Raw genomic sequence first — 24,525 nt, forward strand, 5'->3', positions numbered from 1 at the left:
GTGTGACGAAGCTCGTTCCGCAGCAGATATAAGCATCGGCAGCGAAGCCCAGAGTCAATCTGCACGCAGCCGGCGATGCATACCAGCTTCCAGGCAGCAACATGAAACTCGAGAGCATCGTGCCAAACTTCAAGGCGCCGTCCACGCAGGGGCCACTGGACTTCTACAAGTGGAAGGGAGACTCGTAAGTTGATTCTGTTACCAATCATCTGAATTTTAACTGACATCAGATTCTAAATTAAAAGACTGGAATGACAGTAGCTTAACTATCTCTATTTTTAGTTGTACAGATAAAGCTTTTTATCTTTTTGCGCATAGCTCTTTTTGAACGAGATTAATTTATGATCTAATCAGCGCACCTTCTGCATCTGTGCAGTAAAGCTGTACTGTTCCGAAATAACCATACCCTAATGAGAAATTTCTTCCACCAAATTTTTCTGTAAATTTAAGTGATTTAACTGCATTCTGTCATCTAGGACAGTCACTTTTCTTGTGTATTTTGACACTACGAATAATTGAAAATTTTTATATGCGCCAGCTTGTAACGTATCATTTCTGGCGTCTAGGGAAGAGGGTGTGGGGCAGCAATTACCTTACAGGGATTCAAATTGAAGGCGTAATTTTGCTTGTATCTTACTTTTATCCGATAGAAAGAAGCATCTTCCAAAGGTGATCTTGGCTGTTAGTAACCCAGGAGTCGACGCCCAGCTAAGTTCTCACAATCCTCGTAGGCCTTCGATATCTGATGGTTTGGTTTTCCTTAATCCACCTGCATTGAGACTCACAATGCATATTGGGTAATGTGAACCACATCTGCTAGGCTCGCTTCCCGTGACACCACGTATTTTCCTAGGACACTTAAACTGAAAAATGAAATTGTGATACTTCCAGGGAAGCGTTGTTGGCGCCAGGAAGGGGTGACCAATGACACTGCTCGCTTCTGACAGCTACTTCAGGAAAGGAGACCCGGACTCTCGCCCTTTATTTCCACTGTCGCTGTAAATATAAAACTGAGTGCAATGTTGCAATGCCTTTGTTATTAAGAAGAACGATGCAATATTCCTCTGGACAGGCATGCATGCCCGAAGGAACAGGTACTGCAGCGTCTACAGCCGAAATGTGTTTAGTGGAAGATGAGAGAAAAATTCGTACCAGACCGGGACTCGAACCCGGATTTCCCACTTTATAAGGCTGATGGCCTTAACCGCTTTGGTTATTTGCTAGCTCGTGAATTCGAATACATGTTGAGACGCGGAACGGCGACATATGGAAGTTTGGGTCTGGCTGTCAGCGTTGCAAGGGTGGCCAAAGCTGTTTATGGCGACCGCTCGCGTAAAACGGGAGATCCGGCTTCGAGTCCCGGTATGCACGTTCATTATCGTCATTCCCTTATACAGCTGATGGTTGTCCGTATTCAAAACTGCGAACATTTCATATAAAATTAACTGCCTACCAGTTGCCTTCTAAACATCAAGTATGTTAGTGATTTGTCGAACGTAAAAAAAAAGAAAAAAAAACCATTTGCTGCATCAATTTTTTCTTGCTGATTATCGTGGGGAGACAACTGCATATCACATCCATAGACAAAATGAGGTGCAAGATATTACTGATACAGATTCAAGATACATACAAAGAAATGTATTATATAAAAAAATTACGAAGGTCAATGGTACATTTTAAATACGATTCATAAGGTTCTATTGTACTGTGGTCCTGTCACATATACATGGCTGAATCTTAATTAGCAGAATGGGAAAAGGGAAATGGTTTCTGTTCATTTAAAAATAAGCTAAATTTCTATGTGATGTTCTTACAAAAAACAAACATAATTTCCTTTCCCTTCTGTTAAATAGTTTCATATTTCCTGATGGGAAAGAGATACTTTGTAACAGTAAAATCAACTTTATTATTCATTTTTAAAATTTTATAACTTCCTACGTCATCTTTTTTCATTGAATGTTTCCCTTTGTAATAGCTCTATATCTGTATCACTAATACCCACCCCTAGGTCACCCCTAAGTACATAAATTATAACATGAAGATAATGTTTCCATTTTGTTATTTTCTCATAACAGCCTCCTGATAATCTACTTTACAGTGCACTTTCATTTTCTGGTAAATATGTGGTTGGCTAACATAAAACTGGAAAATATTAAGTTCTTATTTCGTCATGTAATTGATACTTACGAGGAGAGTTTCTTCAAGTAAATCTAGCTTGTACTGGAATGAGTATGAAACATTACACAAAGGGAAAGAAATGATGGCATAGTCGTAACATCTGCTGTTAATCAAATCGTTTGATTACATTATAAAGGCCCTCTAACGATTAACGTAGCTTTCTGTGAAACTTGGCAGCCGTGTCATCACTCATATTTGTACAGCAGTTTTGTCTTGGTGCAACTCTTAACAATTTTGGAGTTCTTAGATTATAAACAGATTTAGCATTATATTGCCCAGATACCATCATTCCGTTAACGTAACAGAGATATACCAGACTGAAAGAGCCAATAGAAATTTTGAAGTAATTGCAAAAAGTGTAAAGCACTAATATACATATATAAGGACTTAATAAAAAAATTCCTTGTGGCTAGGTCCTCCCGTCGGGTAGACCGTTCGCCTGGTGCAAGTCTTTCGAGTTGACGCTACTTCGTCGACTTGCGTGTCGATGGGGATGAAATGATGATGATGAAAAGGACAACACAATACCCAGTCCCTGAGTGGAGAAAATCTCCAACCCAGCCGAGAATCGAATCCAGGCCGTTAGACATGACATTCCGTCGCGCTGACCACTCAGCTACCAGGGGCGGACACTGACTTAATAGATAAATTCATACGTAAATATAAAAAAATAAGTAACACTAGAGTCTGCAACAGCATGCACATAGTTACAAAATTATAAAAATAATTTCTAACAAATCTTCTGCAAAGGAAAATTGCAACTAAAAAACGAGCTGCTTAAACAGTTAGTGATTGAAATTTCGTGAGAAGATCCCGACGCAATGAGAAACGCCTTTGTTTCAATGACGTCCGCTGCAAATCCTGTATCATATCTGTGACTCTCTGTCCCCTATTTCTCAATAATACAAAACGAGCTCTTCTTCTTTGAACTTTCTCGAAGTACTTGTTAATCATATCTGGTAAGCATCCCACACCGCGCAGCAGTACTAAAGAGGACAGACAAGCGTAGTGTAGGCAGTCTCTTTAGTAGATGTGTTGCATCTTGTAAGTATTCTGCCAATAAAATGCAGTCTTTGGCTAGCCTTCCCCATAACATTTTCTTTGTGTTCTTTCCAAATTAGGTTGTTCGTAATTGTAATTCCTAGATATTTAGTTGAATTAATAGCCTTTAGATTTGATTGATTTATTGCGTAACCGAAGTTTAACGGATTCCTTTGAGAACTCATGTGGGTGACCCCACACTTTACATTATTAAGGGTCAATTGCTGATTTCCGCACCATACAGATTCTTACCTAAATCGTTTTGCAATTGGTTTTGATCTTCTGATAACTTTACTAGACGATAAACAACAGCGTCATCATTACATTATTGTAGATTGTGAGTAGTGAAATCTAACAGAAACATTTCATAACAGAACAAGAAGCTTTAATGTTGAGAAACCGACTGGTCACAGTAAGAGCGAGAAATAATATGGTAAGATTAGCAAGTGAGATGGAAGGAAGAAAACAAACATAGAAGAACATGAGAACAACAAACGTGGTTTATGATTCAGAAAAGAAACTGGTTCCATGTTAGACAGAAACGAAACACTGGAATGTTACGAGAGAGAACCTACATCAATGATAGGAGAGAGAAGCTTTTTCTCATCTTGAAAACAGACTGATTTGGGATAAGAAGAAGGTCACAGCTTAATGACTAAAAAATTTAACAGATACAGCCGTTAATGTAATAACAACTATCTCAGATACTGATAATATGGATTATGAATAACTTGGGGGTAAGAGTGAGATGGAACAGTTGCATCAAAAGTGAAGGAGTAGTCGATTTCAAAAACTCATGTAACTTTCTTAATCGGCTGAATACTGACGTAAATTCATAGACAGTATTTGTAATATCAGCTCTCTTCTTTCCTTGAAATCTTGCTTCAAAACTCCTGTTATATTAAGAAATAAGAACCGTTGTGTAAATGATGGAAAAGAAAAAGATACCGTAGAAATCGTCTATTTTTCTGAAAAATGGTAGTTTTGTATCAATGTTTATCTTATATCCGCAGGTGGTGTGTTCTGTTCTCACACCCAGCAGACTTCACGCCGGTGTGTACCACAGAGCTGGGACGCATCGCCGTCCACAACCCGGAGTTCCAGAAGCGAGGAGTCAAGCTGCTGGCGCTCTCCTGCGACAAGCTCAAGGACCACGTCGACTGGGTCAACGTGAGTGTTCCGCACTACTGGCTAACTCTGACTGAATTGAGAGCGACATGAGATTCGTAATATCTCCACATTACACCAGGGCTCACCAATATCACCCCTGTGTTGTCTACAGGACATCAAGTCGTACTGCAAGGACATTCCCGGCGACTTCCCGTACCCCATCGTGTCCGACGAGACGCGTGAGCTAGCCGTCAAGCTGGACATGATCGACGAGCGCGACAAGGACAACGTGGAGAAGGCGATGACGGTGCGGGCCATGTACGTCATCGGGCCGGACAACCGGCTGCGCCTCTCCATGGTGTACCCCGCGTCCTGCGGCCGCAACGTCGAGTGAGTACCGCTGCCACACTCTCCACGCACACACAGACACACACACACATGTACACTGCACACTGTACAGGGTGACAAGACGACAAATGTCTGCTGGTGTTTCAGTGAGCTGCTGCGCGTGATCGACTCCCTGCAGCTGACGGACCGGCTGAAGGTGGTGGCCACTCCCGCCAACTGGACGCCCGGCACCAAGGTGATGATCCTGCCGCACGTGCCCGACCAAGACCTGCCCAAACTCTTCCCTGGAGGCGTCGAGCGCGTCTCCATGCCCTCCGGCAACAACTACGTGCGCACCACCACTGACTACTGAGACAACCCACTTCTACTTGTCCTAATATTACTGTTGTTAATGTACAAAATGTTCTTGTTATAAATATGTCTTTAATAAAAGTACTATGTATATATCTTTTTCAAAAATTTTGTTTTTTATTTCACTAAATTATGAATTACTCTTCATTAGTATGTTTGTTACCTACTTAAAAGGAAACTTAATATATACTGCTGTTACTCATGTGGATGATTTTTTTTTGTTGCCTATTCTGTGGATCATATCCGTGAAGACACGCTGTGATGTGGAACATGTCAGTAACAAGTTATCAAATACTATACAGTTTATCTGTGAAAAAAATCATTACATGCTGCTTATTTTCGTAACTGGATTTTATGTTTCAGTCTTTATCTACAACAAAATCTGCAAAATGTAACGTAACCTCACACACAGTATCGACTCTGAAATTAATCTATCATACAGAAGGAGTTTAGAAGTGGAAATGATTTCAGTTTTTTAAAGCTTTCAGTATCTGCCAGTGTCCTTGATTCACAAGGGGATCTGACAGGTATTTTCATACCTGTCATACTTCACTCCTTCATGTGCTAAGAGTAAGGCTAAATTATGAATAGTGGAAGTTATTTCTGCTCTTAGTGCTAGAATATCTGATCAAAAGTATCTGGACACCTATTATTAGACAATAAATGGGGAGTATGTCCATCCTTCGACTTTATGACGTCTTGAACTCCACTGGGGACACATTGAATGAGGTGTCTGAATCTCTGTTGTGGAATAGCATGCCATTATTTCTCTAGAGCCGACACCAGATGAGGCAAGTAGTGAAGCTGAACGCTCGGGCGTGGGGCGTAGTCGACCTTCCAAGTCACCCCAAAGGTGTTCCGTTGTGTTGAGGTCGGGACTCTGGGCAGGCCAGTCCATTTCAGGAAAACTATTGTCCAGAAACCATTGCCTCATAGATGCTGCTTTAGGACAGGGTGAAATGCCATGCTGATATAAACAGTCATTGTCTCCATACTGTTCCTTTACTGTATGCAGTATGCAATGCTGTAGAATGTATTCGTATTCTTCCGAATTTAGAGTTTTTTTTAAAGTGCAATACGTGGACCACTCCCTAACCTTCACTGTTGGGACTAGACGTGATCGCAGGTAACGTTTGGCATACATCGCGTAACCCTGACATTTTCGTCGGATCGTCACAGAGTACAGCGTGACTCTTCATTCTAAATCAGTTGTTTCCGGTCATCCACTGCTCTTTACGCCACCTCAGGCATCGCTTAGCATTGGCTACAGAAAAGCGTGCCTTACGAGGAGCGAAGTCGTTGTGCTGGTTGGACTGCTGGTAGCACACTGGAACTCAAGAGTGAATCGCTCCGTTAATTTCGTGCGAGTTTTTACAACCACTATCGCCAGTGCTCTTCTGTATTTGACCTTCAGTACATGAAGTCTGCTTGGTCTTGATTTAACTGTGGTTGTTCCTTCCTGTCTCCACTTCACGATCACGCCACCAACGGTCGGCATGGGCAGCTTTAGAAGGGTTGAAATATCCCCTTGAATTTGTTACGTAGGCGACGTCCAATGACCAGCCCACGTTCGAAGTCACTGAGCTCTTCTGAACCATCCAGTCCGTTGCCATTGCTTCACCAGTGACAATACTGTCCACGTCCTTTTATATTGGCCATGCGAAGAGAAAATTGAATTAACTTCCGATATAAAATGGCTTAAAGAAATAGAACAAGACATTATTAAGAACAACAGTGGAAAGGTTTACAGAAGGTTTAGAAAGGTATTTAACCCGGCATCGGCTATGTAATATAGAAATCAGCACAGAAAATAAGTGATAAATTTGGGAAACTACTTTTACTCCCTTCACAGCTGCGAGCTCCCGGTTAGGAAATCTAGAGTCGAAAAACCTCCGTCCACTCTAGATGCAAAACGACAGTCTCTCGAGAAACTCAAGGAAATAATCAAGTTTAAAAAGTAAGAAGTCTCTTTGGGAAAAAAGAATCATAGCAGAAATATGGAAATCAAACACAGTAATCTCAAACAAGCAACTCAATAGCTGTATCAGACATTTGGGAAAGAAAACGAATACATACAGAGTGGAAATATGCATTAATTCATCCTGTTCATAAAAAAGAAGATAAAAGCGATATGCTTACTTACAGGAAAATTTTGTTGCTCCCTGTTGTGAGAAAATCATTTCAAAAGCCTTATTAAGTCGACTGACAGAACAGTCAGACCAACTAATAGGACATAATTTCTTATAGGGCGATCTTGTACAGAACGTATATGTAACCTAAAAACAATTTTGCAAATAAGAAGACGTAGAAATATCGTGGTAACTTTTGACGACCATATAACGACTTAAGATTCGATAGACACACAAAAATTAATTTGGTAGAATTCGAATTCGATATGAAATCAAAGGCAATTATCCAACAGACATTTAAGGGTACAACCTCCAAGGTTAAATTCATAGAAGAAACTTCAGCAGCATATAAAATCCACACCGTCATTCGCCAAGGAGATGGACGCTCCCCCTCCTATTTCACATAATTCTGAAAAAAAATGAAGACAAGGGAAAATAAAATAAAGTGAAACTAACCTGGGATTAAGAAAGACCAGAGTATCAACACGAAGTCTCTGGCTTTCGCTGACGATCTCGCTATTCTTAAACACAGTAGAGACTAAGCCAAAAGTGTTCTGTAGAAAACGAAATCTCACGGAAAACTGGCCTACATTCAGGGGGTGGACAAAATACTATGAACATCTGAGATATACGCAATATATCTTTATTAATAAGAAGATGGGCAACCATTGGCCTTAAGAACAGCTGCAGTTCTTCGCGGAATATACTCGTAGAGTGTCTGAATAGTTTCTAACGGAATGTTCTCCCAGTCTTGTACCGAAACATCAGCCAATTGCTTGAACGATGTTGGAGCTCGAAATCTGCTCCTAACTCTCTGCTCCAAAACTCCCCATAATGCCGAGACCTGGCGATTTCGTTGTCCAAGGATGATCTTTGATGATATTCTGAGGCTCCACATACAACGCCTGAACATATTTGGCAGTTTGTATGGACGCATTATCGTTTTGGAATACGGCAGTGTTCGACAGCCGTATGTTAGTCATAGTAAGCACTTCATTGTCGAGGATGACGAGATGTTCATTCGCAGTAATCCTGCCAGTGACGGTAATGAAAGGACCAGCTGAATACTACGACGATAAAGCCCACCCAAATCATAACGAAATCTCTCCCACGTTCTCTTCATCGAAGAGTGTCGCATATGCCTTCAACCAGACAATCGTCGGAGATGTATTTGGAGGCAACCTGGTCAAGCTGAACGCCTTAGACACACTGTCCAGCGAGTGCAGCAAGGTGGAAGTTCCCTGCTGTTTAGGGGTGGCATTATGTGGGGCCGACGTACGCTACTGGTGGTAATGGAAGTCGACGTAACGGCTGTATGATACGTGAATGCCATCCTCCGACCGATAGTGCAACCATATCGGCAGCATATTGGCGAGACATTCGTCTTCATGGGCGACAGTTTGCGCCCCCATCGTGCACATGTTGTGAATGACTTCCTTCAGGATAACGACACCGCTCGACTAGAGTGGCCAGCATGTTCTCTAGATATGAACCCTATCGAACATGCCTGGGATAGATTGAAAAGATCTGTTTATGGACGACCTGACCCTCCAACCACTCTAAGAGATCTACGCCGAATCGCCGTTGAGGAGTGGGACAATCTGGACCAACAGTGCCTTGATGAACTTATGGATAGTACGCCACGACGAATACAGGCATGCATCAATGCAAGAGGACACGCTACTGGGTATTAGAGGTACCGATGTGTACAGCAATCTGGACCACTGCCTCTGAAGGTCTCGCTGTATGGTGGTACAAAATTCCATGTGTGTTTTTCATGAGCAATAAAAAGGGCGGAAATGATGTTTATGTTGATCTCTGTTCCAATTTTCTGTACAGGCTCCGGAACCAAGGTGATGCAAAATTTTTTTGTTTGTATTTCTGCCCGGTGTGTTGTGTTATATGCTTGTAGGTGCCTGAAAACGGTACATAGCCCGAAATTGCAATAGCACGATGAAAATTGTTGCAGACCCGCCAGGATAGCCTAGAGAGTTAAGGCGCCGCTTCCGGGATTCGGAGAAACGAGCCTGTCCCGTATCGAATCTGCCTCGCGTGTTTGCGACTAGGACTGTTGAGCTAGCCAGTCTGGAAGAGGTTTTTAGGCAGTTTCCCTCATTCAGCCTAAGACACACGCAACACAAATATTTAGAAAACAGTCTCACCTTGAACATCAGATTTTCTGTAGACGCAGACAGACGGAGTATGGCAGATTCCGTCCTGTGGTTAGTGGCTGCGTCAAGAAGGGCGTACGGTCACAAACTGTCACCAACATTGCGACAAACTGCACAATAATGTCGACCTCGCACGGAAACAGGAGAAGGTAAAAAAGAAGAAGGAAAACTGTTAAAACGAAGAGCCGAAACTGACATCATTTAAAGTCTTGTGAAGTATTTTCTCGGAATACGTTACCAAGTTTCAGTAAGCACTTCTCTAGAGATGAGAATTATTGTGGACTTCAATACTTCATCAGGGTAGTGGAGTATACAGAACTGAAAGAGGGATCAGATAACTAACTATACTTTCAGTAGCCCTATATGTAGTTTTCAGAAGGAACACAAGTTAATGGAACGCGTCAGAAATGCCTTACTTTTTGCCTCCAGCACAAATAAACTTGAAGAGCTAATGGAAAAACTTGATAGAGATAGTTTGAAAGCTGGTCTGCAAATAATAAAGGATAAGAATAAGATTCTTAAGATAAGGAACTGTGCAGTAATCGCAACCACAATATAGGCATATCTGTATAGAGGTCAGACTAAGATACAACATCTGAAGACGGGCAGCAGTCTTACGGGAGAAACAGTCCCAATGATTGATCTGGCATTGTAAAATTAGCAAACATGTGCTTGCTATGTTGGTGTGGCGAACGGCTGAAAGCAAGGGGAAACTGCAGCTGTAATATTTCCTGAGTACAGCGCTAGAATACAACTCAATGAGGACGGCGTTCGCTTGAGTAAAATATTCTGGATGTAAAAGGCCCCTCTCCCCAAGCGTATCTCTGGGAGGGAGGGGGTAGTAGAGGATCACTAATTGTTCTGGCTCAGATTGCTGACATTGGCTTCAGCATTCCTAAAAACTGATAGCTTAAGCGTCAGCCCATCGTGGAGTAACTCACGCCACTGTCCACTGCCTGTACAATGACATCATCACTTTCCTTCTCCCTGCAGCCAAGACCAGCATGCTGACGGGCCCCCGGGGCACCTGTGGTGTGCAACGTCAGCCTCCAAACATGTGAGCAACTGCACGTTCGCTGTCATTTACTGTTTGTATCTCCATCGTGTATGAACCGTTGCCAGCAGCACCAGTGATCACCTGGGAAGAAACAGACAACAGTAAGCATTCATTTATGTCTTGTTATTATTACTATTACTATGTAGGTGTGTTTTGCTATACGTAAGGCTTCGTTACTCTTACAGACTAGGACACACGTAGGTCCCTGCCTGAACCACAGCAGCAGCAGTCACTGTCCACAAGATGTCTTCACATCTTTCGGACCTGATGTCGTTTGACTATGTTTTAGCACAGCTACGGTTGCAGCAGTCATTCTCCACAGGATTCCTCCCGACCTTTAGAGCCTGGTGTCATTTGAATATGCTGTAGCACAGCCATGGCAGCAGTTACCAGAACTTGAGTATCAGCTAGGTGCTAGCAGAATACTGCTCTTCACCAATATCCAGAATCTGAGTTCAAGTGGATCCAAGTATGTGAATAAAGGCCTAGCACCTCACAGTGACTTCAGCATGGTGAGTGAGATGGAGAATATTCAACGTCTTGGTGCTAGAGTGTAGTATTCATGGCGTAAATCTGACTACCTGTGTGATAAAGTTCATAGAGAGAAAGATAATGATGGAATACAACCCATCATAAACTCCTATTAACATTTTTACGTTAAAAGGAGAGGCATCAATTGTTGATACCTATGGAGATGCAGTGCTTGTGCTGAAATTTGAAGCTGAGGTCATATGCATTAAAATTCAAGTATGATGAATTTAAATGACTTGTACAGTGCTCTACTGATTGTGGGAAACAGACTGTGGAGCTGCTGTCTACATTACAGCTGTATATTGCAACTCTATTGAGTATTTTCATGTGCACTTCCTAAATATAAATCAGTTAGAACATTGTATAACCGACTACATTCATCCAACACATGGATATATATTTAAAAAACGCTACATGCATAAAATCTGTGGAGGCAGAATTTATGGAAGAATTGCCTATGTATGTAACTGCACCTAAAGGTCTGTATACAATTCATGCCAAATACTGTAAATCTGAATGATTGTATGTGTACATATCTGGGTAAATTAAAATTTCCTGCAAAAATTGTTCTTATTTGGTTCCACCCTACAATAACTTTCATGGTGAAACAATTAGGCTCACTTATAAATAATATCACTGATAAAACAAATTAATTTCTGGTTTATTATCATTAACAGCATTTTTTCAATTTTCAAGAAAGAGCTTGGTTATATGCAGAAGAGTCATCACGCTAATACAATTCATTGTCATACACATGACTAGTACCATTTGATTGTTTATAAGCAAAGACACATAATACTGATACTAAGAGAGAGGAGGTAAATAATTTTTTGTATATACAATTCATTGTTTTAAACATGAGTACCACCATACGATTGCTGGTACACATGGATACATCATACTGCGGCAGCGCGGATCCTTTTCGTCCTTTACCTGCACCTACCTGTGAATTCTTTACAGACGAATGGAAAAACTGGTAGAAGCGGACCTCGGGGAAGATCAGTTTGGATTCCGTAGAAATGTTGGAACACGTGGGGCAATACTAACCTTACGACTTATCTTAGAAGAAAGATTACGAAAAGGCAAACCTACGTTTCTAGCATTTGTAGACTTAGAGAAAGCTTTTGACAACGTTAACTGGAATACTCTCTTTCAAATTCTGAAGGTGGCAGGGGTAAAATACAGGGAGCGAAAGGCTATTTACAATTTGTACAGAAACCAGATGGCAGTTATAAGAGTCGAGGGGCATGAAAGGGAAGCAGTGGTTGGGAAAGGAGTGAGACAGGGTTGTAGCCTCTCCCCGATGTTATTCAATCTGTATATTGAGCAAGCAGTAAAGGAAACAAAAGAAAAATTCGGAGTAGGTATTAAAATTCATGGAGAAGAAATAAAAACTTTGAGGTTCGCCGATGACATTGTAATTCTGTCAGAGACAGCAAAGGACTTGGAAGAGCAGTTGAACGGAATGGACAGTGTCTTGAAAGGAGGATATAAGATGAACATCAACAAAAACAAAACGAGGATAATGGAATATAGTCAAATTAAATCGGGTGATGCTGAGGGGATTAGATTAGGAAATGAGACACTTAAAGTAGTAAAGGAGTTTTGCTATTTAGGGAGTAAAATAACTGATGATGGTCGAAGTAGAGAGGATATAAAATGTAGTCTGGCAATGGCAAGGAAATCGTTTCTGAAGAAGAGAAATTTGTTAACATCGAGTATAGATTTAAGTGTCAGGAAGTCGTTTCTGAAAGTATTTGTATGGAGTGTAGCCATGTATGAAAGTGAAACATGGACAATAACCAGTTTGGACAAGAAGAGAATAGAAGCTTTCGAAATGTGGTGCTACAGAAGAATGCTGAAGATAAGGTGGGTAGATCGCGTAACTAATGAGGAGGTATTGAATAGGATTGGGGAGAAGAGAAGTTTGTGGCACAACTTGACTAGAAGAAGGGATCGGTTGGTAGGACATGTTTTGAGGCATCAAGGGATCACAAATTTAGCGTTGGAGGGCAGCGTGGAAGGTAAAAATCGTAGAGGGAGACCAAGAGATCAATACACTAAGCAGATTCAGAAGGATATAGGTTGCAGTAGGTACTGGGAGATGTAGAAGCTTGCACAGGATAGAGTAGCATGGAGAGCTGCATCAAACCAGTCTCAGGACTGAAGACCACAACAACAACAACAACCTGTGAACTCGTCGCAGCAGATCGCCGGTAGGAAAGCCGAGCAGAAACCTACCGTATTGCGACTCGCACCAGGCTGTATACAATGTAACTATTCTAAAATTCGGGAAAAGGTCTTAATTTTGAATGAAAGGTGGAAATACTGCAAAATTCGGTATATTCTGAAGTTGGGAACTACACGTTCACTGCCAAGCCCGTGCTAATCCTAACACAGTCATGCACAAATCCTTTCATTCACGGTGGCAAGTCTATGGTAACATACTTGTATTTCCCGAAATCTGAACAGATACTAAGCACGGACTGCTCTTAAATGAAAATGCTCGCCACACTATTAAGTTTATCGGTGTCTAATGCACTCAAGTTTTTAGTCACCGATTTGCTCATTATGCCACGCGGAATTGCTGTCTTTTCTCATACACAAAATTACTTTAAAAATCCGTACTTTCTAAAAACAAAACACCGGAATAAATATGCCTTAACTTTAAAGCACTTTTAAGGCATGTAGCACAGCCAAAATCGGCAAATTATAACTTCCTTCGAAGCTCATACTACACACGACCGTACCATTGAAAAGCTGGACCCCAACTCGTTACACTTCTGTAAGCATTCTCTATCTCCAAGAGAAAAGACGCGCGAAGAATACTCTGTTCTTATTGGTCAGTTTAATTTGAGGCCAATAGAAAAACATTATTATCCCGCGTTAGTCCGCGCTTTTCATGACTAACCAATCAACAAATAACACACTTTTGAACTGTACTTTTTCCCGTAATTAAATATTTAACGTTTTGATATTTTGTTTATACTTCACGTCATTAACTATTTTCATTTGCACTCGATTTCCTTTTACCATAAACTAACTTAACATATAATGATACAAATTTCCCCTTCGCCTGCGGTCACACCGTGCGTCCGTGCGTGAATTCCTAAGGGACCAAACTGCTGAGGTCATAGGCCCCTAGACTTACACACTACTTATACTAACTTGCGCTAAGGACAACACTCACACCCATGCCCGACGGAGGAATAGAACCTCTGGCGGGAGGTTTTCTCACGCTAGTTCGTACAGCGTTTATCAGTTGGACAATGATCTAGATATTTACTTTAGATCACATTCACTCATCATTCACACTACTAAAAGCATATGCAAAACTGTACAAACATCTACATCTACGTGATTACTCTGCTATTCACAATTAAGTGCCTGGCAGAGGGTTCACTGAACCACCTTCAAGCTGTCTCTCTACCGTTCCACTCTCGTACGGCGCGCGGGAAAAACGAGCACATAATTTTTTCTGGGCGAGCCCTGATTTCGCTTATTTTATCGTGATGATCATTTCTCCCTATATAGGTGGGTGACAACAGAATGTTTTCGCAATCGGAGGAGAAAACTGGTGATTGAAATTTCATGAGAAGATCCCGTCGCAACGAAAAACGTCTTTGTTTTAATGATTGCCACTCCAATTCACGTCTCATGCCTGTGGCACTATCGCCCCTGTTTTGGGATAATAAAAAACGAGCTGCCCTTCTTTGAACTTTTTCGATGTCTCCGTCAGTCCCACCTGATGCAGATCCCACAACTCACTGTAATACACCAGAATAGGGCGGACAAGCGTGGTGAAAGCAGTCTCTTTAGTAAACCTGTTGCGCCTTGTAAGTGTTCTGCCACTGAATCGCAGTCTTGGGTTTGTTCTACCCATAACATTATCTATGTGATCGTTCCAGTTTAGGTTATTTGTAATTGTGATCCGTAAGTATTTAGTTGAATTTACAGCCTTCAAGTTTGTGTGACTTATCGCATAATCGAAATTTAGCGGATTTCTTTTAGTACTCACGTGAATAACTTCACACTTTTCTTTATTCAGGGTCAATTGTCACTTTTCGCACCATAGAGATATCTTATCTAAAGCATTTTCCAGTTCTTTTTGGTCCTTTACAAGACGGTAAATGACAGCATCATCTGTAAAACAATCTAAGAGGGCTACTCAGATTGTCTATGTAGTTAATATAGATCAGAAACAAAAGAGGGCCTATAACACTTCCTTGGGGAACGCCGGACATTACTTCTGTTTTACTCCATTACCACGAACTGCGACCTATCTGACAGGAAATCACGAATGCAGTCGCACAACTGAGGCGATATTCTATAGGCACTCAGTTTGGTTGACGCTTGTGAGGAACGATGTCGAAAGCCTTCTGGAAATCTAAAAATATGGAATCAATTTGACATCCTCTGTCGATAGCATATTTACTTCCTTTGGTGAAGGAGTTTAGGAAAACCGTGATTAATAACTCTGCTTCAGTGGCACTGTCATCAGTGATTTCACCGTTGTTATCGCGCAGTGAAGGTATTGATTGCGTCTTGCTACTGGTGTTCCATATGTGTGACAAGAATCTCTTTGAGTTTTCTGCCAGATTCCGAGACAGAGTTTCGTTCCGGAAATTATTAAAAACGTCTCGCATTGAAGTACGCGCTATAGTTGGAACTTCTCCAAAACTTTGTCAACCTTCGGTATTTTCCGTTCTTTTAAATTTGAGGGTATTTTTCTTCTGTCGTTCCAACTACAAAAATGCGTGATTTTTTCACCAGACGCGTTTCGCTTTATTGATGTAAAGCATCATCAGTGGTGGTGATTTTCGGTTGATTTCACCCTTACATCGGGAAATGCCGTCTGCTAGCACGTCGTCGTTTTTCTGTGTTGGACAATGGTAATTTTGGTCTAATTTTTAGATGTTCTGCAACACTATGCACTTCCTATGTTTTCCACAACACACTTTTACGCACACCATTGTATCTGTTTGTTTTTGTCACTTTTTTAAATAGATGTACTTTGCGGTTCTTTTTGATGATTGTGGGTGTTACGGTATTCAACCTAGCAGCAACTGCCTTGTGGTCGCTGATCCCTGCATCCGTCATGATATTCCCTATTTGTCCGGGATTATCTGTTGTTAAGAGGTCAAGTATGCTTACGCAAGCATTTACGCTTAGAGTGGGCTCATGAACTAATTGTTCAAATTAATTTTCTGAGAAAGCATTCAGTACAAATTCGCATGACGTTTTATGCCTGTTGCCTGCTTTAGCCGAATAATTTTTCCAGCATACCGACGGAAGATTGAAGTCACTATCGACTATAATTGTATGAGTGGGGTACCTATTTGAAATGAGATTCTAGTTTTCTTCGAACTGTTCACCAACTATATCTTCTGTGTCGGGGGGTCGGTAAAACTATCAAATCAATAGTTTAGTCTAATTGTCAAGTAAATCTTATACCCACACTTTCGTGGGAACTATCTACTTCAATTTCACTACAAGGTAAACTACTTCTGACAGCAATAAATACTCCACCACCAACTTTGTTTAACCTATCCACTCTGAACTCTGTTAGGTCGTGTGAAAAAAATTCGGCTGAACTTATTTCCGGCTTTATCCGGCTTTGTTTATCTATAACTATTTGAGCTTCAGTGCTTTCTGTCAGGTCTTGGAGCTCTGGCTCTTTCCCAATACAGCTACGACAATTTACAACCACAATACCGATTGCTTCTACAACTACTTTATTGTAGTTGACCTACTCCCTTTTAGATGGACGCCCTTTCTATGGTTTCCTGAGACCCTCTAACCTAAAAAACCATCCAGTCCTTTCCACACAGCCCCCGGTACCCACGTAGAACGCATGCTGTTACAGCGTGATTACCTGTAAATACCACATTAATGCAATAAATGCTCAAAATGATGTCCGTCAACCACAATGCATTTGGCAATACGTGTAACGACATTCCTCTCAAAAGCGAGTAGCTCGCCTTCCGTAATGTTCGCACATGCATTGACAATGCGCCGACGCATGTTCTCAGGCGTTGTCGGTGGATCACGATAACAAATATCCTTCAACTTTCCCCACAGAAAGAAATCCGGGAACGTTAGATCCGGCGAACGTGCGGGCCATGGTATAGTGCTTCGACGACCAATCCACCTGTCATGAAATATGCTATTCAATACCGCTTCAACCGCACGCGAGCTATGTGCCGGACATCCATCATGTTGGAAGTACATCGCCATTCTGTCATACAGTCGAACATCTTGTAGTAACATCGGTAGAACATTACGTAGGAAATCAGCATACATTGCACCATTTAGATTGCCATCGATAAAATGGGGGCCAATTATCCTTCCTCCCATAATGCCGCACGATTCATTAACCCTCCAAAGTCGCTGATGTTCCACTTGTCGCAGCCATCGTGGATTTTCCGTTGCCCAGTAGGGCATATCACGCCCGTTTACGTTAGCGCTGTTGGTGAATGACGCTTCGTCGCTAAATAGAATGCGTGCAAAAAATCTGTCATCGTCCCGTAATTTCTCTTGTGCCCAGTGGACATGCAATTCCTGGTGCATAGAAATATGGTACGGGTGCAATCGATGTTGATGTAGCATTCCCAACACCGACGTTTTTGAGATTCCCGATTCTCGCGCAATTTGTCTGCTACTGATGTGCGGATTAGCCGCGACAGCAGCTAAAACGCCTACTTGGGAATCATCATTTGTTGCAGGTCGTGGTTGACGTTTCACATGTGGCTGAACACTTCCTGTTTCCTTAAATAACGTAACTATCCGACGAACGGTGCGGACACTCGGATGATGTCGTCCAGGATGGCGAGCAGCATACATAGCACACGCTCGTTGGGCATTTTGAACACAATATCACACATCAACACGATATAGATCTTTTCCGCAATTGACAAACGGTCCATTTTAACACGGGTAATGTATCACGAAACAAGTACCGTCCGCACTGGCGGAATGTTACGTGATACGTGATACAGCGCCATCTATCACAAACCGAAAAAGTGGTCCAACTAAAACATTCATATTTCTTTACGTACTACAAGAATATGTAATAAAATATGGGGGTTTCTATTTAAAAAAACGCAGTTGATATCCGTTTGACCTATGGCAGCGTCATCTAGCGGGCCAACCATAGCGCCGTCTGGTTTCCCCCTTCAAGCTAGACAATTTTCGTTCTTTGTAGTTTTTTCGTTTGATGCTTATTTCGTGAGATATTTGGCCCGGTCACTATCAATGGACCACCCTGTATAACAAACGAACAATATACTCGCCTTATTAACAGCAGGAACTCGAGGTGCTCTCTCAATGACGGTCTAACTGTGATAAAAAGTTTCCTTTAGATGGTCATAGAGTCCAGAATTGGTATGGCAATAAGGAACCTTGAGTATTTAGACGATCACTCCGCCAATGCTCCAGGTTGAAGATACCTGTTTCGTAAAAGACCATGTCCTGCTGCGTGCAGAAGTCCGTACCTGCCTGCTACACATCCTCGTCTGATAGGAATCGTCCATCATGTCTTATGTCGAATTGCGACCAGCAAGGAATTTGGAGTACCATTCTGCAGCGGTGGTTTTCGACAGACATTCTGCCCAATACACATTCTTCATTCTCCAATGGATTTGTGCGCCCTAAAACACTAATAATCTCATCCAATGGATGTTTGCGGGTGTTTGTCCTTTGGCAGCAAAGATTTTGATTTCCTGTTTTTGATGTGTCCTTCGGCAGCAAAGTTTTTGATGTCCTCTTTTGGATGTGAAATACCACTGGAGACCTTGTAATTAACTAGTGCAGGAACTATAAATCATGACTTCCTTTGAATAAAATGTGGATTATTAAAATTTACAATTGTTTAGTAACAATATAATATTCCCACCCTTAGTATTTTGGGGTTAATAAAAACATTACATTTTCCGAAAAATTGCGCTTCGTTTCCCCACTTCCTAGCCCTGAGACGAAACTAATATGTGTTGCTGTCCCTCCCTTCCCCTGCTCTTCTTTCTGTAGCTATCACGGGTAAGGTCCTGGTGACGTAATAAAGTGGAGAACACTGAGGTAACTACAAGCTGCGGTGACAGAATATGCAAGGAAAAAGGGAAAAAGACCGAACATTCCAGTTTGCTACGAAGGGTAATCATAAAATTTGTCACGACCTCGAAGAAAATAGTTACTTAAATCATGGACACTTGGAAATACCCGCCCACAGTACCGAAGCACTACGAGAACGATAACAAACGAATGCAGCACATCTATGCAGTGGAGATGCGTAGTGAAGTTCCGTTTTGACTCCACGGTACTGTGGTTCAGTAATTTCAACGTCTACCTGCAATGCAGGCTTGGACCTGCAAATAAATAAAAACTTATTCCTTAATTTTATTTTTTTCGTAATGGTAATCAAAACCTTTTGACTCCTCTTCCTGCTGTACACAAGAGGTTGGCCTACATCTACATCTACATGATTACTCTGCAATTCACATTTAAGTGCTTGGCAGAGGGTTCATCGAACCACAATCATACTATCTCTCTACCATTCCACTCCCGAACAGCGCGCGGGAAAAACGAACACCTAAACCTTTCTGCCCGAGCTCTGATTTCTCTTATTTTATTTTGATGATCATTCCTACCTATGTAGGTTGGGCTCAACAAAATATTTTCGCATTCGGAAGAGAAAGTTGGTGACTTAAATTTCGTAAATAGATCTCGCCGCGACGAAAAACGCCTTTGTTTTAATGACTTCCATCCCAACTCGCGTATCATATCTGCCACACTCTCCTATTACGTGATAATACAAAACGAGCTGCCCTTTTTTGCACCCTTTCGATGTCCTCCGTCAATCCCACCTGGTAAGGATCCCACACCGCGCAGCATTATTCTAACAGAGGACGAACGAGTGTAGTGTAAGCTGTCTCTTTAGTGGACTTGTTGCATCTTCTAAGTGTCCTGCCAATGAAAAGCAACCTTTGGCTCGCCTTCCCCACAATATTATCTATGTGGTCTTTCCAACTGAAGTTGTTCGTAATTTTAAAACCCAGGTACTTAGTTGAATTGACAGCCTTGAGAATTGTACTATTTATCGAGTAATCGAATTCCAACAGATTTCTTTAGGAACTCATGTGGATCACCTAACACTTTTCGTTATTTAACGTCAACTGCCACCTGCCACACCATACAGCAATCTTTTCTAAATCGCTTTGCAACTGATACTGGTCTTCGGATGACCTTACTAGACGGTAAATTACAGCATCATCTGCGAACAACCTAAGAGAACTGCTCAGATTGTCACCCAGGTCATTTATATAGATCAGGAACAGCAGAGGTCCCAGGACGCTTCCCTGGGGAATACCTGATATCACTTCAGTTTTACTCGATGATTTGCCGTCTATTACTACGAACTGCGACCATCCTGACAGGAAATCACGAATCCAGTCGCACAACTGAGACGATACCCCATAGGCCCGCAGCTTGATTAGAAGTCGCTTGTGAGGAACGGTGTCAAAAGCTTTCCGGAAATCTAGAAATACGGAATCAACTTGAGATCCCCTGTCGATAGCGGCCATTACTTCGTGCGAATAAAGAGCTAGCTGCGTTGCACAAGAACGATGTTTTCTGAAACCATGCTGATTACGTATCAATAGATTGTTCCCTTCGAGGTGATTCATAATGTTTGAATACAGTATATGCTCCAAAACCCTTCTGCAAGTCGACGTCAATGATATAGGTCTGTAGTTCGATGGATTACTCCTACTATCTTTCATAAACAATGGTGCGACATGCGCAATTTTCCAATCTGTAGGTACAGATCTATCGGCGAACGAGCGGTTGTAAATGATTGCTAAGTAGGGAGCTATTGTATCAGAGTAATCTGAAAGGAACCTAATCGGTATATAATCTGGACCTGAAGACTTGCCCGTATCAAGCGATTTGAGTTGCTTCGCAACCCCTAAGGTATCTACTTCTAAGAAACTCATGCTAGCAGCTGTTCGTGTTTCAAATTATGGAATATTCCATTCGACTTCCCTGGTGAAGGAATTTCGGAAAACTGCGTTCAATAACTCCGCTTCAGCGGCACAGTCGTCGGTAACAGTACCATCGGCACTGCGCAGCGAAGGTATTGACTGCGCCTTGCCGCTTGTGTACTTTACATACGACCAGAATTTCTTCGGATTTTCTACCAAATTTCGAGACAATGTTTCGTTGTAGAACCTATTAAAGACATCTCGCATTGAAGTCCGTGCCAAATTTCGCGCGTCTGTAAATTTTAGCCAATCTTCGGGATTTCGCGTTCTTGTGAACTTCGCATGCTTTTTCCGTTGCCTCTGCAACAGCGTTCGGACCTGTTTTGTGTACCATGGGGGATCAGTTCCATCTCTTACCAATTTAAGAGGTATGAATCTCTCAAATGCTGTTGCTACTATATCTTTGAATTTGAGCCACATCTCGTCTACATTTGCATAGTCAGTTCGGAAGGAATGGAAATTGTCTCTTAGGTAGGCTTCTAGTGACACTTTATCCGCTTTTTTTTAATAAAATTATTTTGCGTTTGTTTCTGGTGGATTTGGAAGAAACAGTATTGAGCCTAGCTACAACGACCTTGTGATCACTAATCCCTGTATCAGTCATGATGCTCTCAATTAGCTCTGGATTGTTTGTGGCTAAGAGGTCAAGTGTGTTTTCGCAACCATTTACAATTCGCGTGGAGTCGTGGACTAACTGCCCGAAATAATTTTCGGAGAAAGCATTTAGGACAATCTCGGAAGATGTTTTCTGCCTACCACCGGTTTTGAACAAGTATTTTTGCCAACATATCGGGGAAGGTTGAGGTCCCCACCAACTATAACCGTATGAGTGGGGTATTTATTTGTTACGAGACTCAAATTTTCTCTGAACTTTAAATGCGAACATTTTTAGGTTAGGCTTTACTGTGACTGTTACTGACATTAAATGAAACAACAAGTTTACTGTTACCAGTCACCGTTTTATTTTTTCCACGACGCGTTTCGAAGGTCTAAACCTCCATCATCGGGTGGATTTACATTAGTTAGTGTTACGTATGTATGTATGTTGTGTTACGACATTTGGAGGAACTTGTGGCACTGCCTAGTGGAGAAACAAGACAATATTTCAGAATATGGTTTTGGATAACTTTTGACAAAAAATTGAACTGATATTTAATGGTAAACTTTAATAAGTAAACTAGAGTACCTCCAGTGGTCACAGGTTCCTTTTTCTGTCGTAACACTTCACATGTATACTGCCACATTTGTAAACAAATATGGCGTCTGGAATCAGCTGGGTGCAAGGTTCGTACAGCAGAAGAGAAGACATAATCGCAAAGTGCAATGAATATACATTGTAACAACATTATTACAGAATAATCGTTTAAACCATTTGGAGGTGTTTGTTTTGAGCTGTCAAATATATGTGTGTGTACTTCAGGTGGTATATAAATCCAATTTTGAAAGGTTAAAACAGCTAAACATTCGTACTCGTTTATGCAATCAGGTGAAATGTTAAAATGGCTTAAACTTCATACTTGCTAATAACAATTAGGTAAAATGTTACAGGCTTGAATTACAATGGTCATATTGGCTACAGCAGTAAAATCATACATAGATGACACTCTTGGAAGAAAGAGAGAGAGAGAGAGAGAGAGAGGAAGGAGTGATTATATGAGAGCAAACATTTACATGGCAAGGAGTCTTAAGATGACATGTTGCATATATTAGCTGTCTAAAGGTTGGGGTAATACACTGGTTAATGTTATAAAATATGCAGATAGATATACATTTGTGCCAGTAGTTGATGTACATACAGTTTTAAGCTGACAGGGGGTACAAGCTGTTGGTGTGATGAATTATCTGTGAATGAGGTCAATCTCTTGTACTCTTGGCGGCTGTCAATATTTATGGTAAATATTAGGATACGTGCACGCGTGTGTGTGTGTGTGTGTGTGTGTGTGTGTGTGTGTGTGTGTGTGTGTGCATTTTAAGAGTGTAAGCAGTTGCTGAAAACAGATATGATATCATTGTAAATATTGTCATTTTTGTCATTTAAGATGGATTCTGGTTGTTTCATTTGATGTTTGTATATTCATTTGGTGTTTGTATATTATTAACTTAGTTCATCCACCCGATGATGGAGGTTTAAACCTTCGAAACGCGTCGAGGAAAAAATGAAACGGTGACTGGTAACAGTAAACTTGTTGTTTCATTTAATTTCTCTGAACTGTTCAGCAACTATATCATCGGAGTCTGGGGGTCGGTAGAAGGAGCCAATTATTAACTTAGTTCGGCTGTTAAGTATAACCTCCACCCATACCAATTCGCACGGAGTATCTACTTCGACTTCACTACAAGATAAGCCACTACTGACAGACAGAAACACTCCACCACCAATTCTGCCTAACCTATCTTTCCTGAACACCGTCTGAGACTTCGTAAAAATTTCTGCAGAACTTATTTCAGGCTTTAGCCAGCTTTCTGTACCTATAACGATTTCAGCTTCTGCTCTTTCTATTAGCGCTAGAAGCTCAGGGACTTTCCCAGCACAACTACAACAATTTACAACTACAATTCTGACTGTTCCTTGATCCAAGCACGTCCTGTATTTGCCATGCACCCTTTGAGATTGCAGCCCACCCCGTACTTTCTCGAGGCCTTCTAACCTAAAAAAACCGCCCAGTCCACGTGACACAGCCTCCGCTACCCGTGTAGCCGCCAGTTGAGTGTAGTGAACTCCTGACCTATTCAGCGGAACCCGAAACCCCACCACCCTATGGCGCAAGTCAAGGAATCTGCAGCCAACACGGTCGCAAAACCGTCTGAGCCTCTCATTCAGACCCTCCACCCGGCTCTGCACCAAAGGTCCGCAGTCGGTTCTATCAACGATGCTGCGGATGGTGAGCTCTGCCTTCATCTCATAAGCAAGACCGGCAGCCTTCACCAAATCAGATAGCCGCTGGAATCCAGAGAGAATTTCCTCAGATCCAAAGCGACACACGTCATTAGTGCCGACATGTGCCACCACCTGCAGCTGGCTGCACCCTGTGTTCTTCATTGCATCCGGAAGGACCCTTTCCACATCAGGAATGACTCCACCCGGAATGCACACGGAGTGCACACTGGATTTCTTCCCCTCCTTAGCCGCCATATCCCTAAGGGGCCCCATTACGCGCCTAACATTGGAGTTCCCAACTACCAATAAGCCCACCCTCTGCAACTGCCCGGACCTTGAAGGCTGATAATCATCCTCTGAAACAGGGCAGGCAGCTGCATCTGGCTCAGCCAGAGACAGTACCTGAAACCTGTTTGTCAGACGCACCAGGGAGACTTTCTGATCAGCCTCCAGGGACGTCTTTCGCTGCCTGCCACGCCTTGGAACGATCTCCCAATCAACCACAGGCGAGGGCTCAGCCCCACTGCAGGCAGCAACCGGGGCAACCACAGCGGCAGACCGATCTGGGGACAGACGGGACGAGGTTGACATCCCCGTGATACCCAAGTCTTGCTCCCCACAGTGGTGCCCATTGGCAACAGCATCAGGCTGCGCGACCGAAGTCAGCGCCACCTGCAGCTGTGAGCGAAGGGATGCC

At 42.1% G+C, this 24,525-nt stretch overlaps 2 protein-coding genes across 2 annotated transcripts in view; one reads left to right on the forward strand and one right to left on the reverse strand.

Moving 5' to 3' along the window:
- Positions 1-24,525, reverse strand: part of LOC124615432 (peroxiredoxin-6-like) — a 234,719-nt gene that overhangs the window by 174,872 nt on the left and 35,322 nt on the right. The window lies entirely within an intron of this gene.
- LOC124615430 (peroxiredoxin-6-like) lies at positions 85-5,230 on the forward strand. The gene is made up of 4 exons (XM_047143314.1): positions 85-184; positions 4,233-4,389; positions 4,502-4,719; positions 4,825-5,230. The coding sequence occupies exons 1-4, from the start codon at positions 102-104 to the stop codon at positions 5,027-5,029; spliced, it is 663 nt and encodes a 220-aa protein (XP_046999270.1). The 5' UTR covers positions 85-101; the 3' UTR covers positions 5,030-5,230.

The sequence above is a fragment of the Schistocerca americana genome, chromosome 5 (assembly GCF_021461395.2).
Source record: "Schistocerca americana isolate TAMUIC-IGC-003095 chromosome 5, iqSchAmer2.1, whole genome shotgun sequence".
Lineage (NCBI taxonomy): Eukaryota > Metazoa > Arthropoda > Insecta > Orthoptera > Acrididae > Schistocerca > Schistocerca americana.

What these genes read in the sequence shown, in the direction of transcription:
- LOC124615430 (XM_047143314.1), top strand. Translation starts at nt 102, where the DNA reads ATGAAACTCGAGAGCATCGTGCCAAACTTCAAGGCGCCGTCCACGCAG. An exon ending in ACCACGTCGACTGGGTCAAC is followed by an intron (nt 4,390 to 4,501) that starts GTGAGTGTTCCG and finishes TGTTGTCTACAG; the next exon opens with GACATCAAGTCGTACTGCAA. An exon ending in TCCTGCGGCCGCAACGTCGA is followed by an intron (nt 4,720 to 4,824) that starts GTGAGTACCGCT and finishes CTGGTGTTTCAG; the next exon opens with TGAGCTGCTGCGCGTGATCG.